The 12531-nt window shown below is 37.8% G+C and overlaps 1 protein-coding gene across 5 annotated transcripts in view; it reads left to right on the top strand.

Annotated features, from left to right (window-relative positions):
* The window catches only part of SGCG (sarcoglycan gamma), a 186140-nt gene that overhangs the window by 121679 nt on the left and 51930 nt on the right, over positions 1 to 12531 (top strand). For 4 of the 5 annotated variants that reach the window (XM_050937304.1, XM_050937307.1, XM_050937308.1 and 1 more), the window contains exon 5: positions 10449 to 10568. The exons of the other annotated variant lie outside the window; for it this stretch is intronic. In XM_050937304.1, coding sequence (XP_050793261.1) covers positions 10449 to 10568 — 120 coding nt within the window. The remainder of the gene's footprint in view (positions 1 to 10448; positions 10569 to 12531) is intronic. 5 annotated transcript variants of the gene reach the window in all.

The raw sequence follows: 12531 nt of genomic DNA, 5'->3' as shown, positions 1-12531 counted from the left end.
GCATAAAATGCTCTGAAGAGAAAGTCCAGAATACACGCCTTAACACACTTAATACTGCCTTCAATGAACAAGGATACTCCACTAAGGAAGTAGATCTCATCATGAAAAGGGAAACCCACATCCCCAGGAAAACCTTCTTCAATACTGGAAAAAACTCCACGAGCCTTCAAACAACCCCCAACTTCAACAAGGTCATCATCACAAGCAAGTTCCCCACAAGTTGGGCACACCAATTCAAAGCAGTAGCAGACCCCTGTCAAAACAACAAATGCAAAATCTGAAGACATATCTCCATGCTACGATGGTCGATACTCTCCAACCACAATGCAACTTTCATGATCTGTGGGTCCTACACATGCCTATCACAGCAGCAAATGCCCCAACAACAGCAACTACTACGCTTTCTAATTAACTCACATAAAAATGATAAAAGACAAAAACACCCTATCACCCATGGGCAAACACTTTTCAGAAAATGGCCACTCCATATCTGATCTATCAGTCCTCCCCCTCAAAGGAAACCTGCACAACACTTCAGAAGATGAACCTGGGAACATAAATTCACAAATTGTATCTAAAAAACCACAAATTTAAGAGAGATGTCTGTTTTATGATCATTACGACAACTTGTAACACACTCATTTGCCTACTAACCCTCCATTGTCTTAGAACTTCAGAGGTGTTAACTGGTTAATTTTAAGTGGTCTCCTACAATGTGTGTGAACTCCTTATGCTTAACTATCTGTCCCATCTTGTATTTAACATGAACACTCTGGTTTCCTTCTACAGACCTGAAGAAGAGCTCTGTGAAGCTTGAAAGTTTGTCCCTTTCACTAACAGAAATTGGTCCAATAAAAGTTATTACCTTACTCATATCGTCTCTCTAATATCCTGGGACCAACATGGCTACAACAATACTACAAACATTCCCTCATACAGACATTACACACACTTTCTCTCTTTCTCCCCCTCTCCCCCCAAGAAAATCAGTTATTTCTCTCACAGGCAGGGAAGAGAGGAAGGTAAGGAGTTTGTGACAATGTGTGACCATAAGTATCTCTGTATTAATTGCATATTTTGATCTGTGTCCAAAATGTGATTTATGTGCTTGATTACTGGCAATGTTGAAATACCAGTAGTGCTTGATTACTGGCAATGAAACTATGGGGTTTCAAAACATAAATCAATGTTAAAATGCCAGTAGTGACCCTGGTGGACCCATCCTATTCCTTGTTCCTGACTAGTGAAGCTGTAACCAGCCACCTCAACAGCACAAAGGAAAGATTCAACTACAGGCTCAGCAAGTGCAGAATGACAATTGACTGTCATTTTCATAGACTGAAGGTGTGACGGGTTGGGTCATAGAGGCCTCCATGGGATTGCCACCTGATGTGCTGAGATTACCTCTGAGCCCGTTTTCCCTGCCAGCTTGGGACTTCAGTACTCTGTCTTGTTGAGCCAGATGTACTAGCCTGCTGCAAACACAGACCTAGATCTGAACCACGTCCCCCAAAAGCTGCAGACTTAACTGAAAACGGCTTAGAAAGTGCTCCTGTCTCTAGCAACCAGATACCCAGTTCCCAATGGCGTCCAAATCCCAAATAAATCTGTTTTACTCTGTATAAAGCTTATACAGGGTAAACTCATAAATTGTCTGCCCTCTATAACACTGATAAAGAGATAATCACAGCTGTTTGCTCCCCCAGGTGTTAATTACTTACTCTGGGTTAATTTATAAGCATAAAGTGATTTTATTAAATATTAAAAGTAGGATTGAAGTAGGTCTAAGTAATAACAGACAGAACAAAGTAAGTTACCAAGCAAAATAAAATAAAACATGCAAGTCTACGGCTAATACAGTAGGAAACTGATTACAGATAAAATCTCACCCTGAGAGATCTCCCAATAAGCTTCTTTCACAGACTGCACTCCTTCCTAGTCTGGGCCCCATCCTCTCCCCTGGTACAGTTCTTGTTAGCTCCAGCTGAGGTGATAACTAGGGGATTTCTCATGACTGGAGCCTCCTTGGTTCTTTTCCACCCCCTTATATAGCTTTGGCACAAGGCGGGAATCTTTTGTCTTTCTGGGTCCCCATGTCTCCTTCTAAATGGAAAATTTAAGATGGATTCCAGTACCAGGTGACATAGTCACATGTTCTGTGAAACCTCAAACCTTCAATCTTCCGAGCCTGACTCACAGGAAGTCTTGCAAGTAAACAGAGACATCTACAGTCAACTGTCATGGTTAATGGGAGCCATCAAGACTCCAAACCACCATTAATGGCCCATACTTTACATAATTACAATAGGATCTCAGAGTTATATTTCATATTTCTAGTTTCAGATATAAGAATGATACATTTATATAAGTAGGATGATCATACTCAGTAGATTATAAGCATTGTAATAATACTTTACAAGAGACCTTGTGCATGAAGTATATTCCAGTTACATTATTTTCACACTCATTAGCATATTTTCATAAAATCATATGGAGTGCAACATCACAGAAGGGATCCTAGTGTTGTTTACTTACAAGATTGGATCTCAATGAGAAAACTATCCCAATCGTTATAGCTGCCTGCTTTGTCCTGCAGACACTTCTTACCAGTACACCATACTGCCCCACTTTCACTTCTTAGACCAGGCCTTAGAGAACACTGGTCTCCGCAAAAAATCCACACCACTGAGAGACATAGCTTTACTAACCTACCCCCAGGTATACTCAGCACTAGGTTGACAGAAGGATTCTGTCTATCTACCACCTGTCAGGGAGGTGGATTATCTACACTGACAGTGGCTACACTGAAGAGCTTCAGTGGTGCAGCTGCAGCGGTGCAGCTGTGCCATTGTAGTGTTTTAAGTGTAGACATACCCTGAGTTGATTCAATTCTGTTTGTATTGCCTAAGAGGAAAGCCTATCTAACTCAACTTGTAATGAAGTGGAAGATTAGATGAGGCTATGCATATTTGTTTAAAATACTTTTCTCTCATTCTTTTTTCCATCAGCTAAGTAAAATAATTGTTTTTAGGAGAAGAGCTAAGGCCTAAATCCTCAGCTGTATCCAGGCACCTAAATCCCATTGATTTCAGTGAGAGTTTGGCCTTGGCTACACTCACACTTTACAGTGCTGCAACTGGGGTGTGAAAAAACACCCCCCTGAGCGCTGCAAGATACAGCGCTGTAAAGCGTCAGTGTAATCAGGGCAGCAGCGCTGGGAGCGCGGCTCCCAGCGCTGCACGCTAAACCCGTAAGGGATGTGGTTTACATGCAGCGCTGGGAGAGCTCTCTCCCAGCGCTGCTGCTCTGACTACACTCACACTTCAAAGCGCTGCCACGGCAGCGCTGCCGGAACAGCGCTTTGAAATTCCAAATGTAGCCTTAGTTACCTATGATACCTCTGAGGATCTGGGCCTAAGTGTCTGGAAATCCACGCTAGTCATTGAGGGCCAGATTTACAAAGACATTAAGGTGAGTAAATACCTTTGAATATCTGGCTTTTTGTCTCTGGACAGACTCACAAAGTGACCCTAACCAGAAGGGTTTACAAGGTAACAGAAGGGTGGGCAGCAAGGCATTCACCCTTGCTTTGATCTAGAAGACCCTTGATTGTTGACTCCACCCCACGAAAGTGAGGATTAAGGGGCCATGGAGAAATTGGTGTTGCAGGTATCTTAGCTTGTTAATGTGTTACAGATATTACTTTTATTTTAAAACAATTATGAGGATATGAAACACATAAATACCTAAACAGATAGAAAGCACTCTCACAATGTTCTATATACACAATATAGTCTAAAAAAAATTGTAGTGGAAATGCCACTGAAGACATGGTTCTGCCTTTGCATATGAGTGCAAAACATCTAAAATATTACATTTGACTAATTTTGTGTTGCTTGAAGAATTTATGCACAAATGCATGATAGAATTTATGAGTATTGCATTGCTTGTGGCAGTATGACTGACTTTGCAGGAGTATTTAATTTTGTAATACTTTTATGAGACTTTATTTTATGTAAGGTGTTTTAATAAAAAATATTAATTAAAAATGAAATCACGTAACATTGCCCCAAACCATTTGTAAGTGTGGTTTACACTTAATACTTCAGTGTTTCTGGGTGGTAGAAGAAGAGTGGAGCATGCTGAGTGAAGGAAGACATACTGCTGCCTGCCACCATTGTGGACTGTATACAGAAGAAAGTACTTTCCCTTTGTTTCTCATTCACTCTAATGCTGCACTTGATATATGATTATCCTCCCTTCCCACCCTTCTGTTCATTTCTTTGCTTCCTTTGACTATTGGGGGCAAATGGACCCTTCCACAATCAGTGAATTTTGGCATCCTGCCCAAAATAAATCCATGGTAGGTCTTTGCTTAAACATGCATGTGTACGGAACATAGCCTATGTCAGTTCTCCAATCATATGTCATAAGCAGACTGACCTCAGTCTGCCTAAATTAGTGGAAGAGGTTAGGAGAAGAAAAGATCTAGAATTAAATCACTGATTTTAGTGTTTTATGACAGTTTTACTGTAAAAGACCTAACTGCACTGTAAAGATGTGGTTACTGTTGAGGAACAGTTATACTAGCATTTTAAGGTAATAAAAAAAAAAGGAAATGTATAGGAAATATTAAAGTTACTCAGAATATTAACTCGGTTTAAATAACTACAGGAGAATATGATAATGATCTACAAGATACCTAAGGAAAATGAAGGATGAGTAGCAGAACATAATGTTTAGCTGTGAGGTGTATTAGAGTATGAAATAATCTTGCAAGAAAATAGATGGAAAGCCAGTCACTTAACACTAAATAGAACAAAACACTCCTACCATAAGGAATAATCTTGCACTGGGGAGAAGGATAAACAAGGATACTAACAAATATGTCTTTCAGTTATAATATAAAAGGCACACAGAAAACTGTATATTCATGTTTGCTGAGTTACTAACATCTTATTAAATATAAACAGAATACTTTAAAGTATATATTATTTTCTTACATGTATATTACAAAAGATTGACAAATCCGAAAGGTGATGGAAAACAGCAAATTGAGTTATAGCAGGGTTATTTTATTTTTTTTAAAAAACGTTATAAAAATTCATTTCTATCAGTTCATTCTGTTTGGCTCATTTTTATGGTATGGTATATGTCTGAAGGAGTTATGTGGTAGTTATGTATGCAGGTCCATTTAAGTATGCAGGAAATGGAAGTATCTATTTGAAAATTCTGTGTAATTATATAAGAGAACAGTGGGAAAGCAATTAAAATGTACCCCATAAACCAAGGTCAGCCATATAGTTTATTTGTTGATTATAGGATTTTATCAAAAAATATATCTTCATAATAAATGTAGTATGATTACTATGTAGTTAATGTACCAAGATTCTTAACAAATATATGTACGAAGTATGAGACTAAAGCAGTAATACTAAGTAATTCATGTATTAAGTGCAGCTTCTGGTTATGCGAGTTAGAGTTAATTACAACTGTACTGTGACCACTATGGAATTACCATGTAACTACATTTTAGTTAATGTACATGTATTATGAAGTATATCCAATCAGATATTACAGAGTGACTGCTTTTGCATTCATAAATGCATGTCTATTTTTCTATAAACCTATAGCTGCTTTTCACATTTATATGGATACTCTGCCAAGATGTTCCTACATGACATGAAACAAAATTATAATGGTTGCATTTTGTTTCACCCTTGAGTTCCATCCAAAGATACCACAGAGAAACCAATTAATACTAGTGTTATTAATTTGTAGTGAATAATATCCATGAGACAATTCCTGTCCAGTGCTACATTGGTGTGCAAATTCACAATCCTTTGAGGTTTCATTTCAAAGCACAACACAATTGAAGATTTCTCCACACAAAGTATGCGAGGAGTGGCCTGTTGGGAGAAATTTGGTGTTCCAGTACATCATTTTCACTGGGGCCCCATCTTCTCCCATTTCATACCCATTTTACCCCAGTTACAGATGTTTGGGAGGGGTCCTGAGCTCAGGACCTTGGTACAGTTGTCTCCCCCTTTGTCCCCTCTTATCAACCCTGAATAGGAGAGAAAGGTGGAGGCAAGCCTGGTAGTAGGCACAGATATGGTCAATGGTCGCACAAATTACATATATCCACTGGTCAAAACCAATTTAGGAGGTGTGATGTGACCACTTTTAGAGTTTGTCTTCACAGAAAAGTTGCACTGATTTAATTTAAGTTTAAAAATGAATCTAGTCAATCTAGTTAACTACTATAATTAAACAGTTCAGCTAGTTGTATTGGTTTAGTTTGTGTGTGCAAATTTACAGGCCAATTTATAATGAATGTACTTACATCAATTTCTGAACCCTACAGTCTTGGAACATTTTCTTTCATCATTGTGAACATCTGTTAATTACACTATGTTTCATTAGATTCAGATGAACACAAATAGTGTCAGTTCTTCAGCAGCATGCAGATATGCACAGAATACAAACTGAATATATTAATCGTTGTTGTTAGTGGGTTCTTTTCCTGCTCCTAACACAACAAACATCACAAGCCTTCCTTTGGCAAGATTTCTTGTAAAAAGGATTCAGCAAATTAGCAAAACAATTAGAAAAAATGTACTCATGGGTATGATCAAGGCAGACTTCATTTGAATCATATTGTACCTCAAGTTTTGTACATCAACTGTATGTATTTATTAAAAATGTCTTTTTTCCCACCAGTAATAGTCCAGGTAAAGATACATGTCTGCCAAAGTGTAAACACTGTTTCATTTTTCATTATTCCTGTTGGGGTTTTTCTCCATGTATAGGATTCCTTAAAACTCCTTGAACAGGATTTCACAGAATAATACTGATGGTGGGTAGTACCTAGTTCAGTTTATCAGGATTGCTTTCCATGCTGTAAAAAGCAACTATTCTAGACAGTTGAAGGAAGAAGCTTTTTAAGGCCCCTTTGCTGCAATGTGTTAAGCACCTGCAGACCCCTCTGCTCATGTGAAGCTCCTGTACAGAGCCCTGATTGAAATCAATAGGACTTCATGTGGATGCAGAGATCCACCTGGTGCAACACATTACAGAACTGAGGCCTTAGTACCAACAAATTCCCAAGCAGAATTAATGTCGGATGAGAATGGAATACTAAAACAACTGCAATTCTTGAGTGTAACCAACAACAGTGGGTCCAGTCTGCTACTTGTGTTTCACATTTCAGATACTATCCAAAGGCAATAGTTTGTTTCTGAGCAGTGAAGCAATTTACAAATTATATGAATTTTTTGTAATATGTTTCTTTTGCATCAGTCATCATAGAGATTTTAGGAATTGCCTTTACATCTTATTGTATTGTTGTTCATAAATATTTTCCCATGACATCATTCTAACCTTATGTCTAACGTCTACAGCATACATGTTTCATTTAAGAATTAGTATGTGGAAGATAACAGATTTTTATGAAGCAACGGGATGTTCAGAATAGATATGTAGGGGGTGAGAAACAGACCAATATCCATTTCACATATATGTAATTCTATGAAATATCTCAACTGAAGGTAGGCAAAAAGGGAATCTAAGATACTTTTCCTTTTCTTTGTTGTCCTACACATGAGTACTGAACTTTGCCATCAAACATATCACATAGACATTTAAAGTTAATAGTCCTCCATGAGCCTATTAAATTCATCAGGTTAGGAAAGTGTAGGCATAATAATTGGCAGGGAAGAACTAATAATGGACAACCCAAAGAAGGCTGAGATGTTTAATGCCTATTTTGGTTCAATCTTCGCTGAACCAAATAGTTTATCCCAATTAATATTAACGAGGGAAGGAACACAAGCCAGAATAAGAAAAGAACAGGTTAAAGAATACCTAGATAAAGTAGTTGTATCTAAGTCAGTAGAGTCTGATGAAACTCACCTTCAGGCTACTTAAGGAAATAGCTGAAGCAATCACAGAATCATTAGTAATTGTCTTCAAGAACTCAGATGATGAGTGAGTTTACAGAGGACTGGAGAAGGGCAAACATAGTACGTATTTTCAAAAAGAGGAGAAGGATGGAACTGGGGACTTATAGACCAGTCAGCTTAACTTTGACACCTGGAAAGATAATAGCACAAATTATTAAACAATCAGTTTATAAGCACTTAGAGGATAAGAGGGTTATAAGGAATAGCCAGCATGGATTTGTCAAGAACAAATCATACCAAACCAACCTAATTTCCTTCTTTGACATGATTATTGGACTAGTGCAGCATTTCTCAAACTGGAGTCTGCCAACACCTGAGGGTCCCTGAGGATATTTCAGGGGGTCTGTGAACCCCATTGATCAACGTCTCCCCCTCCCTCTATCTCCTGAAGGCTACTGAAGCCAAACTGGGAGATTTTAGGTGCTAAACGTCTGGTGGTGCAGCGGGGCTAAGGCAGGCTCCCTACCTGCCCTGTCTCCTCACTGCTCCCAGAAGCAGCCAGCACATCCCTGCGGCCTCTGGGATGGGGGGCAATGGGAGCTATGGGGGCTGTGCCTGTGGGCAGGGGCAGCGCACAGAGACCACCTGCCTTCCCCCACCGAGGAGCCGCTGCCTGAGAGATGTGTCGGTTGCTTTGGGAGCCGCCTGAGGTAAGTATTGCCTGGCCGGAGCCCACATTCCAACCCCCATCCCGGAGCCCGCACCCAAACTCTCTCCCAGAGCCTACATCCTGCATCCCCTCCTACATCCCAACTCACAGCCCCAGCCTGATGAAAGTGAATGAGTATGTATCTAGTGGAGTGCTGCACAAGTCTGTCCTGGGACAAGTGCTTTTCAGTATTTTCAGTAATGGAGATTATGCTTATAAATTTTGCAGATGACACCAAGTTGGGAGGGGTTCCAAGCACTTTAGAGGACAGGATTAGAATTCATATTGACCTTGATAAATTGGAGAATTGGTCTGTAATCAACAGATGAAATTATGTAAAGACTAGTGCAAAGTGCTACACTTAGGAAGTTAAAAATCAGTGCACAACTACAAAATGGGGAATAATTGGATAAGCAGTAATACTGCTGAAAAGGATCTGGAGGTTACAATGGATCACAAGTTGAATAAAAGCCAAGATGTGATGCAGTTGCATAAAAGGCTAATACCTTTGTGAAGTGTATTAACACAGTGTCTTATGTAAGACACATAAGGTAATTGTTGCACTCTACTCAGCACTGGTGAAGTCTCAGCTGGAATAGTCCGTCCAGTTTTGGGCAACACGCTTCAAGAAAGACAAATTGGAGAAAGTCCTGAGGACAAAAACAAAAATGATAAAAGGCTTAGAAAACATGGGCCAAGGAAAAGTTGAAAGAACTAGACATGTTTAATCTTGAGAAAAGACTGATAACACTATTATCAAAAGGATGGTAATCAACTCTTCTGCATGGCTATTGAGTTTAGGACAAGAAATAATGAGTTTAATCTACAGCAAGGGAAATTTATGCTAGATATTGGGAAAAGCTTTCCAACTGTAAGGCTAATTAAGTACTGAAATAAGCTATCAATGGAAGTTGTGGAATCTCCCTCAGTGGAGGCTTTTAAGAATGGGTTAGACAAACATCTGTGAGGTACAGTCTTGATATACTTGGTCCTGTATAGAGGAATGGACTAGAACTAGATGACCCCTCTAGATCCCTTCCAGCCTTACATTTCTAAAAGTGTATGGAATGGGAATTATAAGGAATTGGCCTGAATGGGGATAGGGATGGAAATTGTCTAGATTGTTACAGGCTTGCCCACAAAGCAACTATTGGAGAGCAAAATAAAATACGATGTTTTAGTGATTCAGGAATCTGTGAGTCTGTTAAGATGGGTAGTTGCCATTTTGAAGAAGAAAAACACAACCACCCTTTGATCTTGACAGGAGTCATTCTCTTCAACAATCAGCCAACCCGAAATAGATTCACAACTGGCAATCTACATTTCAGGCCAGAGAATGCCAGACAAACCCTCTGCTTTGACTCAGTTTATTGTGTTGATAGGATGGACAGTCTGCTGGATGATTTTTTGGCATTTTAATAAAATCTGAAAATATTTTTCAACTAATTTTATGTAATTTAAGAACAACATGATAGGCAAAATTTGTAAAATGTGGGGCCAAAACTGTACTTGATATGTAAACAGATGAGGGATTGTTTTATAGAAGAGCTTATTCTCCCTAATAATGAGGATGTTGCAAACATATCAATAAGTCATCACTATTTTTGTTAATTAAGGAAGCAATATTACACTTGTAATGATCAAAGATCCTTTATATGTCCCCCATCACCATAGTATCTAAGCACTTCACAATTCCTAAATGCCTTTCGATGACTCACAAAGTCAATAAGAGTGGATTTTGAACCTGGTGTTACATGGCTGACATAGAGTACAAGACAGGAATCATGATGAAAGTTCACTTAATAATTATTTATCTTGTCAAATATGCTTTTCAGGTCCTAAAATGGTAGAAGTCCATGGTCAGCAATTTCAGATCAACTCCGTAGATGGCAAGCCACTTTTTACAGTGGATGAAAATGAAGTTGTAGTTGGTACAGATAAACTTCGAATCACAGGTTCGTAATAGACATTTAAGAAATGCCTGAAAAATGTGTTTCCACATATAACTAAAACAAAACCACACAGAGTTCAGCTAAAATAACATTTACATTAAACCATGTGCATGTTAATGCAAGTTCTATCTTTACCTCATTAGGAAAGGGAAAATTTGAAAATGTTCTGACCTTTATCAATAAATTTCATTGATGGGTTAGGAATGTCATTATCGTTATAATGAGGTTTGCATAAACTTCACCCTAAACTAGCTCCTGTAGGTAATAGACGTTGTGCCTAAGCTGTTTTTCTCATCTATTTCTTATTTTAAGTACACATGGTAATTGGTAAACTAAGACTGAAGGAATCCTGCATAGTCTTATTTGTGTAACCATTTAGACTGAGAATTCTAAATGGAACTTTTGCCAAGTTCTGCTGTAAAATAGTGATTTTTTAATACCTTCTTTCAAAGTGACAGCATGCTTTTATTTCATCTTGCCTTTGATATTTACACCATAGCACTTTATTAAGTATAGTGCATTTAAAATGTCACTTACTAAAAGACAAATTTGCCTTGGACGTTATCAGATCATGTTTGAATAGTTCTGCACATCATTAACATTAATACAGAACAGTAGTTGCTATGCTTTTATTTGATAGCATACATAAAGACATTTTACTGTGCTCCATTGTAAACTAGTAGTTACATTATCTGTAGCCACTAACAACATTTTCCAGGTCTAACTTGCTTTAATATGTACATATTAAAGTTTAGTTGTTCTGGATTTTAACTGGAATAATTGATCAAAGAAAATACTGATGTTGCCACGTAACTTACATTCAATTTCAGTTTCCACATTTTAGAACCTAATTACCACTGTCATATTTATCTTGCTTTCATTATTAGTACTCTAAAATCTTGAGGTCTTAATTTTAATAGATCAAGGCAAGTTATTCCACTGTATAAAAATATAACAGTAGTAGTCAGTGTACAATTAGCACTTCTAAAACAAATTTAAGTTAAAATGTGTTCATAAATTATGTTTTTTGCTCAGCATTATATCTTAAGATTTTTTGCTTTTTAACTTACCAGTAATTGAAATTACAACTTTATTTAACCAGGGAACCACCTCAAATGATTATTATATGCTCAAAGGACACCAAATTTAAAAAAAAAAGCATATTTAGCAAAGATATGAAAGACTGGACAATTGTTAATTGATTTTGAAAAGATCTATCTGTGCACAAAATCAGAATCAGTCATTCATTGAAATAATTATGTTAAAATATGTATTCTACTCCTTTTTAATCTTCTAGTTAGCAAAGATAACTGTGCAGTTTCATTGGTATTATATAGACATATAAGGCTTGATTCCCTTTCACATCACTGCAAATCAGGAGTATTTCCATTAAAATCAGTGAAATTGTTCCAGTATAAAAAAAGTTGTATAAGTGAGAGGAAAATCAAACCCACTATAACAATTTTAAAAATAAGCTCTTTTTTTAAGTATTACTTGTTCATTAAAGAAAATGTTATCAGTTTTGTGTAGAACGTTGAGTAAGCTGTGGACACATGAGATAGTTTCAGGCTTAAAAAACACGTCAAGAATATTTTGTAATACTGTATCTTTACGCACAATATAGTGACCCAACTTCTCTTCTCTTTGCATCTCTTATATACCTTATTCTTCTTCTTCATCATCATCATCATCATCATCATCACTCCCGCATTGGTCATTGGGGCACTAACACTGATGAGCAATCAACCAATTGTCTCTACTCCTGACGATTGTGTGTCAGTGCTTGAGTCTCCGCGAAGTCCATTCCTGTCTACTCTTTTCTGTTGTCAATCCATCTCTTCTTCTCTTCCCCAGTGCTGTCCTTTAGAGGATGATCTTGGATAGGCAAGATGATCTTGTTACATGGCTCTACCACTTCATCTTGCGCTTCTTCACAGTCATCCGGAGGTGTCATAAACAAATAGTT

The sequence above is a fragment of the Gopherus flavomarginatus genome, chromosome 1, assembly GCF_025201925.1.
Source record: "Gopherus flavomarginatus isolate rGopFla2 chromosome 1, rGopFla2.mat.asm, whole genome shotgun sequence".
Classification (NCBI taxonomy): Eukaryota; Metazoa; Chordata; order Testudines; family Testudinidae; genus Gopherus; species Gopherus flavomarginatus.
Note: the sequence above shows the minus strand (reverse complement) of the source record. Positions and strands in the feature narration are given on the sequence as shown.